This window comes from Crocuta crocuta, unplaced genomic scaffold (genome assembly GCF_008692635.1).
Source record: "Crocuta crocuta isolate KB4526 unplaced genomic scaffold, BGI_CrCroc_1.0 scaffold162, whole genome shotgun sequence".
Lineage (NCBI taxonomy): Eukaryota > Metazoa > Chordata > Mammalia > Carnivora > Hyaenidae > Crocuta > Crocuta crocuta.
The window spans coordinates 7,569,350-7,588,968 of NW_027529433.1; the positions used below are offsets into that span (position 1 = coordinate 7,569,350).

At 37.4% G+C, this 19,619-nt stretch overlaps 1 protein-coding gene across 2 annotated transcripts in view; it reads left to right on the forward strand.

Moving 5' to 3' along the window:
* Positions 1 to 19,619, forward strand: part of FAM169A (family with sequence similarity 169 member A) — a 71,358-nt gene that overhangs the window by 16,779 nt on the left and 34,960 nt on the right. For both annotated transcript variants that reach the window (XM_077759936.1, XM_077759937.1), the window contains exons 2-5: positions 3,515 to 3,649; positions 4,716 to 4,815; positions 5,109 to 5,194; positions 7,492 to 7,663. In XM_077759936.1, coding sequence (XP_077616062.1) covers positions 3,518 to 3,649; positions 4,716 to 4,815; positions 5,109 to 5,194; positions 7,492 to 7,663 — 490 coding nt within the window. In that variant the 5' untranslated portion in view covers positions 3,515 to 3,517. The remainder of the gene's footprint in view (positions 1 to 3,514; positions 3,650 to 4,715; positions 4,816 to 5,108; positions 5,195 to 7,491; positions 7,664 to 19,619) is intronic.

Consider the following 19,619-nt stretch of genomic DNA (forward strand, 5'->3'; position numbering starts at 1 on the left):
CCACGAACCGTGAGATCATGACCTGAGCCGAAGTAGGACGCTTAACCGACTCAGCCACCCAGGCACCCCTATTTTTTTGTTTTTTTAATGAGAGGAGGAAAAAGGCAGAGGGAAAGGGAGAGAGAGAATCTTAAGTCAAGCTCAAATCAAGCCCAAATCAAGTCAAACACTTAACCAACTGAGCCACTCAGGTGCCCCTCTAAGTTTCTTTTAATTTACATCAGTTTCCACTCTTTTTTTTTTTTTTTTTTAACTTTATTCTCTGTTGAAGACACTGAATTGTAAATATGGCTGGCTGCGTACTTAGGGTCTCATTTCATGTTTGTCTAATTGTTTAGTTAGATTTGGGTCCTGTTTTCTTGTCATACCACATGAGAATGCATAGGTCTGCTCATGCTCATCTTAATTTTAGTAAGATGGGTCACTGTGACCCATGAGTCACAGTGAGTCTGTGCGATATAGACCTAACACAAGTGAGTGCATGTATACCTACCAAAATAATCATGCCCAAATATTCTTAGTAGCCCAGACACCCATCAGTAATAGAATGGGTAAATAAACTGTATTTGGATATGATAGAATGCTACCCAGTAATAAAAGGGACAAATTAACTGGTCTAACCAACAGTGCTGATACTCTTAAAGAAATAGTGTTGAGTGAAAAGAGTTGATGCAATAAAGAGCCTGCTCTCCGATTTCATGAAGATAGGCAAAATTGTCTGGTTTAAACATACTCTAAGAGACTCTTAGAGTCTCTAAGAGAAACAATACTACTTTCTTAAAAAGTCCTTTGCCCCCCTCTGATTGAAATAGCTTCCCTTAATCATATATTCAGTTTCCATAGGTACTAGGGCATATTTCCATGCCTGTTATCACATTGTTTTAACGATAGAAGTTTGATAGTGTGGGGTGTTTTTTTGTTCTTTAGGTTTTATTTCTTTTCATGTTTGTTTATTTATTTTGAGAGAGTGAGAGAGAGAGAGACAGAGCATGAGCAGTAGAGAGTCAGACAGAGAGGAAGATAGAGAATCCAAAGCAGAATCTGTCAGCACAGAGCCTAATACGGTGGTTGAACCTAAGAACCACCACATTCCACCTGAGCGGAAATCAAGAGTTAGATGCCTGGGGCACCTGAGTGGGTCAGTTGGTTAAGCTTCCAGCTTCAGCTCAGGTCATGAACTCATCACTTGTGAGTTCAAGCCCTATGTCAGTGTCTCTGCTGTCACTGCAGAGCCCACTTTGGATCCTCTGTCCCCCACTTTCTGCACCCCCTTCCAAAAAAATAAACATTAAAAAAAAGATGCCTAACTGACTGAGCCACCCAGGTGCCCCTAGATTTTATTTTTAAGTAATCTCTCCAACCAAGGTGGACCTCAAACTTAAAACCTTGAGATTAAGAGACATGCTCCATCAACTGAGCAAGCTAGGTGCCATCCCTTTTTATTATTTATTTTATTTTAGTTTTTAAAAGTAGACTTGACTCAATGTGGGGCTTGAACTTAAAACTTAAAGGTCAAAGAGTCGTGTGCTCTACTGACTGAGCCAGTCAGGTGCCCCTAGAAGTTTTATGGGGTTTTTTTTGTTTTTTTAAATTTGTATTTAAATTTTGGTTAGTTAACATACGGTGCAATATTGGCTTTAGGAGTAGATTTCAGTGATTCATCACTTAACATTACAACCCCCATTGCTCATCACAAGTGCCCTACTTCATACCCATCATCCATCTAGTCCATCTCTTACCCACCTCCCTCCATCAGTCCTCAGTTCTCTGTCGTTAGAGTCTCTTGTGGTTTATTTCCCTCTGTTTTTTGTCTCCCTTCCCATATGTTCATCTCTTTTGTTTCTTAAATTCCACATATGCGTGAAATCATATGGCATTTGTCTCTCTGACTGATTTTGGTTAACATAATCATCCATGTCATTGCAAATGGCAAGATTTAATTCTTTTTGATGGCTGAGTAATATTCCACACACACACACACACACACACACTCACACACACACACAATTCCACACACACACACACACACACACACACACACACACACACACACGCCTTCTTTATCCATTTATCAGTCAGTGGACATTTGGGCTCTCTCCATAGTTATTGTTGTTATTTATATGTTTTAATATCTGACAGGGCTCATACTTTTCTCCAATCATTTTTCTGCCTTTTCAGGATTTTTCTAGCTACTCTTGTTTATTTATTCCTTCAAATTAACTATAATTAACTTGTTTAGCCTCAGAAAACAATAAAACCCTAAAGGTATTTTCATTAGGATTCTATTAAATTAAAAGATTATCTTAGGGAGAACTAATACCTTTGTGATGTTGAAGCATCCTTTCCAAGAACATGGTTTGTGTTTCCTGTTTGTTCTCTTTGTTTCTTTCAGTAATGTTTTAGACTTAACTAGGTTTCCTGTTGTTTATTGTTGTTAAATTTAAGCCTGTTTTAACTTTTGGTGTTTAAATGGGATCATATTTTCTATTTTTACTCATTTTTTTCCATTCAGTATTATTATTATTATTATTATTTTTACCAGTGGTTATTGTAAATATGAAGGCTTGATTTATGTTCTTAATTTTACATCCTGCTATTTGACTACAGTTTCTTATTATTTGGAATACTTTTTCTGTTGATTCTTTCAGATTTTTCAATTAAATATATTATTTACAAATTGAAGTAGAGATAGTCTTCCTCTGCAACCCTCATACCCATCCCGAATTGTATGCCCTTAATTGCTTTCTCTTGTCTAATTGCATTGACAGATACTTATATAATTTTGAATAGTAGTAGTGTCCTTATTTTTCTTGGCTTTAGTGTTTCCCCACTAACCTGTTGGGTTTTTTAAAAAAGCTATATAAGAAATGTAATTAATTTACATGCTTTAACATTTAGCTATTGGAACTGTACAGTTCAGTGATTTTTAAAATAAATTTATAGGGTTGTGCCACCATTACTCCAATCCAGTTGTAGAACAGTTTTGTTATTCCCAAAAGTTACCGTGTGTTGTTTGTCCTTTTACAGTGGCTTATATGTTGGCAGGTATAGGAGGATATATTTATATGCTTGTGTATTCATTATGTAAATATGTATATCCTCTGCCTGTATAAATATATTTTTATCACTTAAGGAATTATCCATTAATTTCTTTTTTTTATTTAAAAATTTTTAAGGTTTATTTTTGAGTGAGAGAGTGTGAGTGAGGGAGGGGCAGAGAGAGAGAGAGGGAGTCACAGAAGCCGAAACAGGCTCCAGGCTGTCAGCATACAACCTGATGTGAACCTTGAACTCGTGAACCTCATGACCTGAGCTGAAGTCAGATGCTCAACTGACTGAGCCACCCAGGCGCCCCGATTAATTTGTATTTCATTCCTTGCTTTTAATACAAATGAATGTTTTAAAGTTTTCTTCTTGGTAATGTTTTCAGTCAATGAGCTCAAATTGTTGTCTGTCTTGGCATAGTGAAAATGTTTCATGTTCTGAAACATTTGTCCCATGTTGTTTGTTGAAGAGGATGGCATTCCCTGTGGATATGCTGGATAATTGCAGTCATGAGGAATTGGAAAATTCTGCTGAAGATTATATGTCAGATCTAAGGTGTGGGGACCCTGAAAACCCCGAACGTTTTTCTCTTCTCAATATCACGGTAAGGTGTGCTAAGGTGGTTTTTATCAGTCTTTCAGTTGAGTTTATACATGAAATAGTATCTTCTTATTTTTGATCACTTAAAAAATGTTAGCTAATTTACACTTGTGAAATATTTATCAGAAGAGGATTCAGTAAAATGAATAAATACTGATTGGTTAGCATAGCAGCATGATCAACTTTTTAAAAACACACTCTACAGGTTTTTGCTTAGTATTTATATTGTCCTTTTAAAATTATATGTTAGTTTAACAGTTTTGCTAAGAATAGTTACTTGAACTGACTAAATATAGCTTGGGAATTTGTGATTTTAGAAGGTTTTTAATAAAAAAAAATCAGCAGAATACTAAATTACATATTTTGTGCCACAGATCTTCATTGTTCTAAAGTACTAAAATCAAGCTTTCTAATTAGTAAGCATGATATATTGTGAAAGAAGATAATTATACTTGGAATCGTTAGAATTTCACTGACCTAGATGGTAGGCAAATTCTCTAACCTTTCTAGGCCTCAGAGTTTTCTTCTAGCAAGTGATGTTTAAAGGATTCTTTAAAGTCTCTTCTTCTAAGGCACCAATGTTTAATAATTATCTGAATTATAATATCATCTGTAAGCTGGGAATGATGGTCAGATTAATGAAGGTGAAAAAAATCTTAGAGTATCATGTATATCTCACTGGAAAAATAAATTTACTTGTCTGATGTCTTTTTACTACAAAATGGAGTTTTTTCCCCCACATAAAATTGTCTAAATAACAGATAATAAACTATAGTTATGTTTTAATTAGTTTATATATACCATATCATGCCTTTGTTTTTATTCATGTCTGTGGCTAGAGCACAGTAATAATATTTATTGAAATAAACTTTAGTTCCCCCCCAAGATAATAAAATTCCTGGAAAAGGGAAGTCAAATATACTTTTTTTTGACATGAGAAATACCTTCTGTGAAATTATGTAATTAGCATTAATGTAGGAAAAGTTTAATATTTTGGTAGAAGCATGTTGTTTTTGTTATGTATTTTCTTAATAGACTTCTCACTAATCTTTACTCATTTGTCATTTCAGATTCCTATTAGCCTGTCCAATGTAGGCTTTGTACCTCTTTACGGTGGAGATCAGACTGAGAAAATTCTTGCTCTCTTTGCACCTGAGGACTCACTCACAGGTGTCTTTTTTTGCTTAATCTTTATGAATTGACGAATTTTTCTACAAACAAGGAATTTTTCTGCAAGAAAGTAGCTACATGAAGGAATTTTAAAAAGTGTTTCAAACTAAATTTAGGAAAATTGTCACTTGCTTGTAATTATAAATGTTTAATGACTGAAGTAAAATGGTATAAATGGGGCCACATGTATTATATAGTGTGGCTATATTTAAGGTTACCTATATAAACGTTATCAAACAGTAATATTGTATGCTATAAGACTTAAATGTTAATAATCATTTATTCTGTTTTAGCTGTGGCGCTTTACCTTGCTGATCAGTGGTGGGCCATTGATGATATTGTGAAAACATCTGTCCCTTCTAGAGAAGGGCTTAAGCAGGTAACAAGATCCTGTAATTTACAACTGTTTCTTATGAGGCCATTTCACAGTATGTATCCTATTAAACAGTGATAGTTCTTAAAATTATTGAGCCCTTCTCCATTTTAGTATGACCAGGTTGTATTAGACCCTTACAGTTTCACTGTTCTGATGAAACTGGTACTCTGATTGGGCTTCCTCAGTTTCATGTGGTAAAGTGAGGAAGAGTGAATCTCTTTGGGTTACTTGCATTGTAGTTACCTGTATTGACTTCAGCTTCTGGTTTTCTTATAGGGTAGAGAAAAAACTAGTTCTCTCTATGTTTGCTTCGGTTCTCTGTCTCTAGGAGAGACTGAGCAGGAAACTTGCCTATCAGTAGGGCCATTTCAGGTGGTCTATTGAAGTGCTCTGAACAGAATAGAAGGGAGATCCTCACTAGCATACTGCCAAACTGCTCTTTTACTGTCCTGGCCACCATATTATCGTTTCCTTAGAGGAAGACATAGATGACCTGCTGAATTCTGCATTCCACAGTGCTGAATGGGAGAGCCAGTCTGTGAAAGGCAGAATTAAGAAACAAAGAGAAAGATCTAACATGATGAAAAGTAGTACCCATAGGTTCAAAAATATAACTGCACATGTACACCACGAAGAATAAGCTAAAACAGCACATTTGAAAACGATTGGGCTTTAGTTAATTAGAAGTAAAATGAAGGTAAACAAAAGGTAATACAAAAACTTAAGTTTATATAGCAAAGGCCCATTGTCTTAGCAGTATCTTCAGTGTTTATATCTGTTATATCTTCAAGTCCCAATGGGAAGAGAGATGTTAAGGATCTGGGGCATTTCAAGGGAGAGAATTGGAATCGCAAGAGTACCCAAAATTGCCTTAGATCAGTCTTTTCTTTCAGTTGTTCCTATATTCCTGTGGTATGAACTTGAGGAGGGTGTCATGGCTCTCTTCAATTATTTTTAGGCTGTATGGCTCCAGAGTATTCAAGTACAGTCTTTGGCTATGGTTAGCTCAGTATAAAGAAGAATTTTGAACTGGTCAGAGCTGTTGAAGGAAGGAATGGGTTGCCTAGAAAGCAAGTGATCTTTGTCAGTTCATGTGTTGTTTGGTATATGACATCTCCTAGTGTGTAGTATAGTTAAGGGTTTGTTTTGAGAGTACTGTTGGTATATGGGTTCATGCTTTTTTCCTTCACTCACCTAATTATAGGGCACGCTTGTTTTTCTTCAGGGAGACTTGAGGAGAAAATAGACTTTATGGGTAGCAAGTACTCTTGTTTTTAGTGGTGAAAGATGTCTCTAGGGGGAAAACCCCATTGTTTGATGTCAGAAAGTTGGTGAGCAGTACCAGTGACCCTGTAACCCTCCATGTAGGAAGTGGGGCTCTGTTTTCATTTTGTGATTGCCTCAAGGTTTATTTTTTCTTATTATTTTTTTAAATGTTTATTTCATTTTGAGAGAGAGAGGGGGACACAGAATCTGAAGCAGGCTCCAGGCTCTGAGCTGTCAGCACAGAGCCCGATGCGCGGCTCCAACTCCCAGACCGTGAGCTCATGACCTGAGCCGAAGTCGGATGCCTAACAGACTAAGCCCCCCAGGTGTCCCATCCCCAAGTTTGTTTTTTTATCAGACTTGCCTGGTGCCGCTGTCATCACCCATCTCATCTGGCAAAAGGGCCTGTGGGTATGTATGTGGGGTGAGGCTGGTATTCCTTGTAGTTAGACAACACAGCCGTGACTGTTAAGTGAACATTTTACCTGGAAGAAATGAGAGAGATTCCTTTCCTAAGAACATAATTAAAGCTTTGCTCATCCATTAAGGAAATGGTTCTTAAAGACCCAGAGGATAACATGAAGCACGACGCTTTTTTTTCTTTTCTTTTTTTCTTCTTTATTTAATTTTGAGGCTGGAATGGGGTGAAAAGAGTTGAAGCAGTTGAGGGGGTGAGGGCAGCGTTTAGGGTGGGGGAAACCCTGGCTCTGAGCAGCTGGTAGCAGAAACATGATATTTTGGACGCTAAGGAGGAGATGGCTGGATCTCTAGTACATTGGAAATTAATTTTGCCTGTTTTGGAATTTTGCTGAGAGGCAGTATTTCTATGCATATGTGTCTATAGAAATGGATTGTTATTGGTATGAATGATTATGCTCCTCTGTATGATGAGAAGTTTAAGAAGTCATTTTGAGTGTATTTAAAGTGCTTTGCGCATGCCAGTATGAGGTGTGGAAGCAGGGTGCAAGGAAGATAGCATCTCTGAATGGATGTATACCATAACTGTTGTGCCTGGTGTCTGACTCTCTTTCCAGGTGAGAACTCTTGGGGAGAGAGTGGTTCTGTATGTTCTGAATCGAATTATTTATAGAAAACAGGAAATGGAGAGAAATGAGATACCATTCCTGTGCCATAGCAGTACTGATTACGCTAAGATTCTGTGGAAGAAAGGAGAGGCCATTGGGTTTTATTCAGTTAAGCCTACAGGTGAGTCTTTAAAAGTTATTTAAACTACATATTACAGAAGCTTCCTTTTTAGACCCCCAACTGTAGCCATATCCTTTTAAATTACTTTTTAGAGTTTAAATTGAGGTGATTTTACTTTGTATTTCTTGGGCGTACTTAGATTCCCCCCTTCTCTGTGGTGGTGGATTGTTAGGAAAGTCTTTTGAAAAACAAAACAAAAATAAATGTTGGATGGAGGGTAAGATTTGTCCACGTATGTGTAAAGAGAGTTGAACGTTGAGCCTCTGATTTGCCTGTCTTGACTCCCTCTGCCCTTCTCTCTCTCTCCCCCTCTCTCCTTTACATTTTAGGTAATACACAGTGTAGTATCTGTTTTAAGAGTAGAATTCAGTGATTCATCACTTACATACAACGCCCAGTGCTCATCACAAGTGCCCTCCTTAGTACCCATCACCCTTCCCTTTATTTAAAGTGGTGGTTTGATTCCTGCCGCTGTCACTGTTACAGGCTCCTTTTAAAACCACTGTCTGCCTGTGGACCAAATGCATCGCCTTTGTCTGCCTCACTCAGCTGATTCAGCCTGAAAAATTACCATGAAAAACAATCTACTTAGAGAATTCAAACAACTTCGAAATTATTAATCTTCTGAAGTTTGGATTTTTTTTAAAGTTTATTTATTTTGAGAGAGAGAGAGAGAGAGAGCATGAGCAGGGGAGGGGCAGAGAGAGGGAGAGAGAGAATCCCAAGCAGGCTCTGCACGGTCAGCTTGGAGCCCAGTGTGGGGCTCGAACTCACAAACCCGAAGATCATTACCTGAGCTGAGATTGAGGGTTGGACACTTAACCAAGACTGAGCCATTGAGGCACCGCTAAGTTTGGATTTTTGATCCTAAGACCCAGCTACACCCTATTCCTAAAAGATGGGAGCCGCTTCATCTTGCTTTACCTATTTTCCTGCTATTTCAGCTCCCTGGAGGTACTGGAGCCAGAAAGACCTAACCCGCCTGATCTGTGTACACACAAACACCCACCACGTAGCAAAGCCGGACTGTTCTGTACCTTGACCAGAAGACCTTTCATAGAGAACACTCAAATTATTTTTTGGTCTTATTTACAATTCACATTTTCCAGATTTAGCCCTTTTTTTTGGTCTGATCAAGTTAAAGATCATGCCAGATTCACTGTTGATTTGCACAACAGTTGTGACTGATACCTTAATCACATAATTAATACACATTTATGATGAGAATTAGTGCATATAGTCAATGAAAAGGTCACTTTTTCTCAAGAATAAAAACTTGATCTGTAGTTTAAACTGGTTTGCTGTTTCACTAACTACTTTGGTTCTCCTTTTAATATGCTATTTTATTCTTGCATAAGTTTGAAATGGAACCAATAGTTTATGTAACTTCAGAAAGGTGTCATTATACAGGGGCAGAATAATAATGTTGGTTAAATGGAAGCATTGCATAAAAGGCATCCGTTTTTTTTTTTCTTTAATGTTTTAATAACTCGGGTGGGTTGTGTTTTCATCACTTTAGGCTCGATTTTAAGCATTAATTCCTGTGGCCATTGGAGGATTTTTTGCTTCATACCCTGGCTCCAGGGAAGTTCCCACCTGAAAGTAGCTCATAGGTATTTGGAGCACATATTAGTTTATACGTATTTATTTGGAGCTTTGCTTTAGATGAAAGGCACACAGTTAAAGGGCATAGCATTCCTCTTGTAGCGTTTCTGATCAGTACTAGATTCCAGGAGTGTGCTTCTCTTCCATTTTCATGAGTATTTGAGCTCCTTCTCTCCTCGGGAACCTGGCCTCTAGTTTTGCTCATTCTGGTTGTTGACTAAACATTATATCCTGGAGCTTTCAAGTGCTACTTGTCTACCACTTTTAGCACCTTCCACGCTTTTCTGCTAATTTCATTACCTCCTTACTGTTGATTTTAGTTCTTTCCCACTTTAAAGTTTTGGCTGTCATCCACCAGATAACAATGGAATTAGGTGAGCTTATAACAGTCTTTGAAGTAATAACCATTTAATTCATTCTGGAAGTATTTTTTTTTTTTAAAGGAAACCCAAGTGTAAAATATTTTGGAAAAATTGCTCAAAACAAATGCTGAAACACTTTCTGATAGAAGTATTTGTAATCTGTGTATCAGGAAAAAAACTACCAGTAACAAAAAGAATTTTTATTAAATTTGTAGTTGAATGAAAGCCTTTTGATATCACTTTCTATTTATGATGTTTAAGTTAAATAGGGTATCAGTATATCAGGATATTTATTGGGATGTAAAATTAGTCTTGATATATAAAAGGAGACTTTATGAAGTCAAATCCTATTACAGTATAATGAAATTCAAGAAACTATAAATTCTTTTTTGTCTGAAATAAAGAGGTCAGTGTGGGGGACTTAGAGTGTGTATGGTTTTGGGGTTAGGTAGATGTCATTAAAAGTAGTTTTATCCAGTAGATTGTTGTATGAAGTCTGGAACATAACTCTAAGGGAACTCCCAGAATTTAATAACATTATAACAAAAGATTTTCTGGTCCTTGTATAGTTATTGAGTACTTTTATCTATAAAAAAATAGGAATAGGATTAATGCTGAACCATGTTTTATTCTGGAAGTAATACTCATTCGTGAACTCATAAACCAAAAAAAAAAAAAAATTAAGCTACCTCTATGTCATTGATGATGTATTTTCAGTAAAAATTTTATTTTTAATCTAATAAGTAATTTTCTGAATGTATAATACATTTGTGTTTTGATCCATTGTGTGTTAATATTAATGGTGATGATAACTCAAAATTTCTTTTGGGTTGATAATTAGAACTGTATGGTCACAAGAAATTTTAAAAATTTCTATTTGTGTACGTGTATGTTTTTGCAATGAAGAACAGTTGGATGATCAGTAGGTATATAACCCAAGAATAAAAATATATTACATCAGGATAAAATTCTGTAGAATAAATACAAGAGAAATAGAAGTTGAAGGAGAAAAAGGAACAGGGTAACATTTTTGAGTGTTAAGGAATGGTTAGTTCAATAGTAAAGTAATAGTTTCTTCAGGAGATCATGAGGTTAACAAATTGATAATAGTCTTTATGGTCCTTTTGATCGGTTTATTAGAGTGATATAATTTTTCTTTATCTTTAATACTGTTTGTTAATTGAAAAGAGAAAAATAGTAAATTTATATAGAGAATCATGGCAGACACCATACCATGTTAGCTAATAAATCATGGTTAATATCACCAGGAATAACACCTATCAATATCATGGACTCCTGATCTCTGATGGTCATAACATAATTTTTGGTATATTTACCCAAAACATAGAACCTTAATTTTATAATGAGAACTCATTTGACAAAGCCAAATTGAAGGCTATTCTGCAAAATAACTGATCAGTAATTTCTAAAAGTGTCAAGATTGTGAAAGACAAAGGTGAAGGCATTATCAAAGATGAGAATTAAAAACATATCAAATTAAATCCAGTATGGAATCCTGCATTGGATTTGGAAACAGAGAAAAAGGCGTTAGTGGCAAAAGTGGTGAAATTTGAATAAGGTTCGAGTTGATAGTATTTTATCAATATTCATCTCCTGGTTTTGATAATAGTATTTTGGTGTTATAAGAAGTTAACATTAGGGGCGCCTGGGTGGCTTAGTGGGTTAAGCGACCGACTTTCGCTTAGGTCATGATCNAAAAAAAACCATTAAAAAAAATAAAAAAAAAGAAGTTAACATTAGGGGAAGCTGGATGAAGGGTATATTAGACTCTGTATATTTTTGCACACTTGCTTGTGCATTTTAGCACTTGCCAAAATGTTTATAATAGTTTCAATATGTAATTGATAATATGCTAGAAATTCTATCCTTGAGATTATTGAAACTTAAGATGAAAGTTTTAGATGTTACCAAAGATAAGTGAATACATGTATTTCAAAAAATTTTAAAGGTTACAACATGAGCAGAGATGTTTCCTTTGAGGAATTTGAGGTGGCCAAAAGAAAAACAATTCTGTAAATATCAATATTAGTGGTTCGCCTGGAAAAGGTCCCAGTCACATCTTCCTTCTGTGAAGCTCAATGTCAGCAGTCACCACCGTGCACACAGATCATCTAATCAGCTTTTAAATGTCTGATTCCTAACTGTGAACAAATTGCTTAGTTAGGGAAATCCACTGATAGGAAATATGGGGATCAAAACAAAAAAGAGAACAATTTGGAAGAGGCAGACAATGAAAAGATGAAACAAAACAACTGTTAATAATTTTTGAAAAGTAAGAGTAATCCTTACCCTGATAAAGTGAGGACAAGATATATTAAAAGAATGTCTGTAGAGCTCTTGGAAATTCAAAACTTGAATGTATGGAAGACAAAGTTGAGGAAATTGATCAGAAAGGAGAATGACTACAACATAAAATCAACCCTAAAAGATGGAAAATAGCAAAGAAAATTACAGGAATGGTCTGAATAATAGATGTTTCAGGAGAGAACAGAGAAACTGGAGAAGAAATTACTAATGAAATAATTCAAGAAAATTTGTCAGAACTATAGGACATGCATTTCTACTTTAAAAGGACCCCTTGAGCATCTACCACAGTAAATTAAAACAGACTCATACTGAGCTCGATTAGATGAAATTTCAGAAAATCCGGGATAGAGTAAAGATTTTGTACATGTCCAGAGAACGAGAGAAGCATTTATACCAAGGATCAGGAATCAGAAGGATTAGATTGCTCATCAGTACTGAGCACAAGAAGTGAAACAAAGCCCTTAAGGCACTGAGGAAGTATGGTTATGGTGCAGTTGGGATTGGGTGTATAAATGTGTGGAAGAGCTAAACTCTCAACTTCCTTACTGGGAAGTCTGTTGGTGGTGCCTAAAATGGAAACATCAAGAAAAGTAGTAAGTTATTTAGAGATGTGGAAGTAAATACCAGGAAGATCAGTTAAACAATTTCAAAGTGGTAGTTCCTGGAGAGCAGAAAATATTTGTGGATCATGGAGGCAGTTGTGGGACTGTTTTTTTTTTTCCAGTCTTACAAGACTGTTGTGCTCCAAACAGTATACATGTAAAACTTTGATTAAAAACAAAAGTGAACATTTAAAAAAATGGAATTACCGTAAAGCCTTGGTTTGCAAGCATAATTTGTTCCGGAAACTTGTTAATAATCTAGAGCACTCGTATATCAAAGCGAATTTTAAGACCCATTAGTTCAGTTGTGATCATGTGACATTCAGCGTCACATACTACTTGTATTGGAAGATGTCACTCTCATTTATCAAGTTAAAATTTATTAGAAATGTATGCTCATCTTGTGGAACATTCACAGACTAAGTAACTTGAGATCCGGGGTTTTACTGTATTTCCAGAATCTAATCAGTGTATACCACAAAAACTAGCTGAACTTTTTTTTTTTAATTTGAGAAAGAGTGGGAGAGAGAATCCCAAGCAGGTTCCACACTCAGCGGGGAACCTGATGCAGGGCTCTATCTCACTACTGGTGAGATCATGACCTAACCCGAAATCTCACATAGTTGTGAAAAACAAAACAAGAAAGCCATTTGTTAAGTCAGTGGAAATTTTGTAACTTTGCCCTGTGTCAAGAAATAGAAAAGATGTAAATTTGTATAAATCAGATATCACGTTTTTGGGTGTACGAGCTGAGAGAAAAAATTGACACTATCATTGGTTGCTGTTTTGGAAATGTCCATTATTGTTTGTCTTCCACTGTGATCTAACATGAAGACTCGTATTTTGGAAAAGAAAATGAAGATCCGTGTTTGGCGAAAGCACATCAACCATATGAAGGAAGCACAATCTAATCAACAACTACTCTACACCATTTTGTGGAGTCACCGCCAAAGGGACTTATGATCAGTATTAAGAGACTTATGTTCGGTTTTTGTAATTCTCATTTGAAATAATTCATAATGGAAGCGTTTATTTCTCTCATTTTCTAGTCAGCTTTTTTTTTTTTGTTTGTTTAATGACTTTTAGACCTTTTAACTGGATGCTAGATCTATGATCTTCCCTCACTTTTTTGGGCAGATCATTCACCTCCTGTTCACTGGCCCTTCTGTTGTAAGATTTTGTTAAAGGAACATGAACACTGTCATATAAAATGATAAAGATTGGTAGTATAGCTTAAGGCAAAACATAGCAGAAGTTTGTGGTGGAGGCAGGGGGTTATATTGTAAGGCCTTGAGTCTGTCTAGGTATAATTCTTTTTTAAAGGAAGTGAGCAAAGGCATGGGGAAGTCCCAGCCACTGTTGGCCACCTGAAATGTGTCATTGGGAAGTGAAGTGGCTACTGTATTTTCAGGTGAATTTCTAGCCTTCTAAGAAGCTACATGCTTTCTAAGGGTTCTGTCTATTGGGGAGATGTGGGTGCTTTCATTGTCAGTGTAGACACAAAGATGGCTGGTCTTGGGTTCCTCTGCCTTCAGAGCACCAAAAATCTAGTGGGGATGAGACAGAAAGCTATAGTCATTAAACAGCTACTCATAATTCAGTTTGGTAAGTACTGTTTGAGTTATCAAACAGGATAGGGTGTCATTGAAGGGAGGAGCAGTAAATTTTGCCTAGAGGAAGGTGTCACTGAGAAAGTGATAATTAAAAGTGTCCTCGAAGGGTAAGGTGGATATCAATAGGCAGAGAAGAGGGGAAGAGAAAGAATGTCTTAGTAAACATATAAATAGAATAATAATATATGAAAGAAGGCACAGAGTTATGAAAGTTGAAGGTGTATATGGGATGCCATCCTAGATAAGCTGGTTAGGGATAGTAGAGTGGGTGAGAGGTAAAGATGGAGGTCCCCTCGTGAAAGGTCTTGAATGCCATACTAAAGTTTGGAATTTTATTGGTAAAGAAGGTGTCAGTGAGTTTTATGTAAAGGTAACATGATTAAATATTTTAGTGAGATAATTTTTGTAGGACTTGGTGATTGGGTAGAGAAATCAGTTAATTGGGAGCTATTTTAGTAGTCCAGGTGAAAGAAGGACCAACACTTGGGATGTGGGACTAAGAATAGAGAAGGAAACAGGTTTGAGGGAGACTCCTGGGTGGACAGAGTGTGATGACTCCATGGTCTCTATGTCGAAGGGAAGGAGAGGATCCAGTGAAGACTTCTGTGGGTTTTGGCTTGGGTGCCTGGGTGGGAAGATGTTAAGATGGGAGCACAGAAGGAGGAGGGGGGTTGGTAATACTTGAATTCGCTTTTGACATGTAAAGTTCAATGATCCAATGGGACAGCTAAGAGATAGTTAGAAGTTTGATCACATGGGGGAGGTGTGGATTTTGACAAAAGGCAGTGCAATTCTATTTATTATGTATGTATGTATGTATTTGTATATATATGATTTTATGATAAGTAATCTCTCTCTCCAACCTGGGGCTCAAACTCAGCCCTGAGATCAAGAGTCGGATGCTACACTGATTGAGCCAGCAAGGCGCCCAAGAAGTCAGTGTAATTTTAAAACCGAGATGACATCAGTCAAAACTCTTGTATAAAGTGAGTGTGTGTTTATGAATATTGGTGTGAGGATATATATAAATTGCTGGAAACTGTGTGCAGTAAACATAACTGTGGAGGGAGTCTGCCAGGAGAAGTACTATTTGCTGAGATGTGCTCATTGATTTCCTGACAGAAAGGAAATGTTAATCTAGTGGGAGATAAGAGAACAGGGAAAGTTAGCTGAGGCTGCCCACTGTGCACCAAATATTTGTGCTTCGTCTTCTGTATTCTAGTCATTGGCCAATAGCTGTGCGGTCACGGATTATATTTTCCACTCATTTTCATAGCTAAGCTAGGTGGGGCTGTATGACTAGTTGTTCCCAAAGTGATGAAAAATGATATGTATGACAGATCAAAGTGGTTAAGATGCGCTGCTTTTCTCCATCCGTCTGCTGAATGCATAGGATTTTGAGGACCTAGGGAATGGGGAAGCCCCAAGATAGAAGGAACCTGAGTTCCTGTGGTAGTCGGTTACTTTGGTGGCCCCCAGTAAACCCTGTTTCCAGTGTTTATGTGCTTGAGTCGCCTGCTTGAATCAGAGGTGGCCTTGTGACATGGTTTACCAGTAGAATGCAGCACAAGTGACCCTGTGCTAAACCTTAACGCCTGGAAGTGTGCATTTTGGTACTGCTGGAAGCTAAGTCACCGTGTCAGAAACAGGACTACTTCAAGACTGCCATGCAGTGAGGAAGCCCAAACAGCTGCTTGAAGAGAACTGAGGCTCCCAGCTGGTAAGCCCAGTGGCACTTCTAGTTCAGAAGCCAATACACTGTATCTCGGGGGAGTGAAGCCATTTGGACTTATAGCTGTTTCATTGCCCCATCTGATACCATATGAGAATTGTGATAAATAATGAAAATTTTTGTTTTAAGCGAGTACATTTTGGATGGCTTGTTGTGCAACAACAGGTGACCGAAACAGTTCTTGGATGGTTGTGCTTCAGAAAGCCAGCCACTCTGTACTAACGCCTATGCGGGACTGTTACTTTAGCAAAACTGAGTTTTTTTTTTAATGTTTTATTTATTTCTAGGAGAGAGAGAGAGACAGCGTGAGCAGGGGAGGGTCAGAGAGAGAGGGAGTCACAGACTGAAACAGGCTCCAGGCTCTTTGCTGGCAGTCAGCACAGAGCCCGACGCGGGGCTCGAACCCACGAACCGCGAGATCATGACCTAAGCAAAAGTCGGACGCTTAACCAACTAAGCCACCCAGGCGCCCCTAGCAAAACTGAGTCTTACGTTAAGCTTTCCACATTGGTTTGTTAAGAGCTAATGTTATTGTAACTGATTTGTAGAGCATTTATGCTGTAATGAGACTGTGATGAGAATACTTATCTAGTGGTACATGACAAGGTCGGTAATGTAGACACGGTCACACTGTTTGTTTAGAATTCACTTTATGCATGCATTCTGTGGAGGCAGTCACACACTGATGCCTTTGTGAGGCATTAAACCAGTTTTTATGAAGGTGAGAGAAGACATATTCCTGGTAGACAAAGGAGAAGTGGTGATTCCATGAGAAGAGAAAGCCACTCAGTTGGAGCAGAATATCCGTTCTTGGATTGGATGCACAGATCCTGAATGATACTGTCAAATTTGATCTTTTAAAAATTATTTTTAAGTGGCACATAGATAGCGGAGGAAGGATAGGGGAAGAATGTGAATAGGAGAAAGAGCAAGAGGTAGACATTGAGAGATAGTAATAAAAGTCATATAAATTCCCCTTGTGAAACTTACATTTTGGAGGAGGAGTTAGCAGTGAACAGAGACAAAGTAGACAGTGCTGTGAAAAAAACTAAAGTAGATAAAAGAATAGAGTGTATGTGGGCTGGACTGTTTTAAGTAGAAAGGTCCCGGTAAGCATCTCTGAAGGAAGTATGGAATGCTGAGGTATGTGATGTTTCAGGTGAAGAGGTTTTGAGGCAAAAGACTGAAATATAGAAGTCCTGAGGTAGAAGCAATTTTAGGGTGTTTCAGTTACAGCAAGAAGGCCAGTGGCCATAGTAGAGGGAGTGGTGATATGAGGTTAGAGAGAGGCAGGGCCATATTCTGAATGGTCTTATAGGCTAAGGAAAGGGTTTGAATTTATTCTGGTAATGAGAATCCTTTGAAAGGTTTTGAACATGGGCGTAATGCAATCTGAGTTTTCTTTAAAGTAAGTAATTAACTCCATTGTGTGAAAAACCAGGAGAGGAGATCTTGAGGTTGAGTTTAGTTAGTTAAGAGGCTGTTGCAGAGAGGCCCCAGTAGGAGCTGATGGTGGCTTGGACAAGAGAAATGAGGTAGAAGTCATCTTACTTGAGATAAATTATGAAGTTACTATTGTAGGATTTCTGATGGATTGTACATGGGCTATGGAGGAAATGAGTTAAGGATGAATTACAGACTTTTTGCTCTGAGTAGCTGGGTGGGTGGTGATGAGATTTAATGAAAAATTTGTCCACTAAGGGAAGATCAGGTTTGGGGAGTATCCGTGAAAAATCTGATTATAAATCATTTATTGGAATCACATGTATAAGTTCTGTTTTATTTAATAATAGCTTTATTGAGGCAGTATTCACATTCCATACGATTCACCTATATAAATTACACCATTTGGTTTCTTTTTTAGTAGATTCAGCAAATTGTACAGCCATCACCATAACCAAATTTAGATCACTTGGATCATCTCCAGAAGGAATCCTTGTACTCATTGGCAGTCACTTTGAACTCCCTCAATGTCTGGCCTTAGGCAGCCACTAGTCTGTCTCTAGATTTGTCTATTCTGAACATATAAATGGAGTCCTACAATAATACAATCAGACATAGTAGTTTTTTGTGTCTGACTTCTTCGGCTTAGAGTACTATTTTCAAGTTTCGTCATTGTTGCAGCATGTTATCACCACTTCATTCCTTTTTAGGGCCAAATACTACACCCTTGTATGGATGTACCAGTATCCTCTTTGATCATTTGATGAACTTTTGAGTTGTTTCTACTTTTTGGCTATTATAAATAATGCTGCTGTGAAGATTTTGTGTATAGGTTTTTGTGTGGATGTGTTTTTATTTCTCTAGGGTATATACCTAGGAGTGGAATTGCAGGATCATGTGGTAACTCTTAGGTTAGCCTTTTGAGGAGCTGCCAAATGGTTTTCCAAAGTGACTGCACCATTTTACCTTTCCACCAGCAATATACCAGATTTCTCCACATCCTCACCAACATTTGTTTTTATCTATCTTATTTTAGGCAGTGTAGCAGGTATGAAGTGGCCATGGCATTATCATTCTGAGTTATATTTCCTTAATGGCTAAGGACTTGGAGTGTCTTTCCATACGTATATTGGCCATATCGTGTGTATCTTTCTTCTTTGGGAAAATGTCTTTTTTGGTCCTTTGTGCAACCATTTATAGATTGGGTTATCTTTTTTTTTTAAACCTTTTCCCCTTCAGCTTTATTGTGGCATAACTGATGGAAAAAATTGCTTATATTTAAAATTGATAATTTTTTGTGTTTTGATAAATGTATATAAGCTGTGAAACTAGTACCACAATCAAAATAATCATATCCGTTATCCCCAAAAGTTTGTTTGTGCTCCTTGGTAACCATCCCTTTGCCCACTATGAATCTCCAAGCAAACACTTATGAGCTATCTATTAGTATAGATTAGCTTGTTTTTTCTGAAATTTCATTAAATGGAGTCATTACATTATGTACATTTTTTGTTTTGGTCAGGTTTCTTTCACTTACCATAGTTATTTTGAGATTCATATATCATGAAATTCACTCTTCTTTTAAAAAAAAATTTAAATGTTTATTTATTTTTAGGAGAGCATAAGGAGGGGACAGGCAGAGAGAGGGGGACAGAAGATCCAAAGCAGGCTCTGTGCTGACAGCAGTGAGCCTGATGTGGGGCTTGAACTCAAAAACTGTGAGATCATGACCTGAGGCAAAGTCAGATGCTCAACGGACTGAGCTATGCAGGCGCCCCAAGAAATTTACTCTTCATGCAGCCATCACTACTGTGTAATTCCAAAACATGTTCATCTCTTTAAAGAGGGGCACCTGGGTGGCTTAGTTGGTTGGGCATCCAACTTTGGCTCAGGTCATGATCTCACGGTTTGTGGGTTCGAGCCCCGTGTCGGGTTCTGTGCTGACAGCCAGCTCAGAGCCTGGAGCCTGTTTCTGATTCTGTGTCTCCCTCTCTCTCTGACCCTCCCCTGTTCATGCTCGCTCTCTCAAAATTAAGTAAACATTAAAATGAAACAAAACAAAAAAAAGAATCCCTGTGACCATTAGGAGTCACTCATTTTCTTTACCCAACAGTCCCTGGAAACCATTAGTCTACTTTCTGTCTGGATTATTTATCTTTTTTAAAAAAAAATTTTTTTTTAAATGTTTTTTATTTATTTCTAGGAGAGAGAGAGAGAGACAGTGTGAGCAGGGGAGGGTCAGAGAGAAAGGGAGTCACAGACTCTGAAACA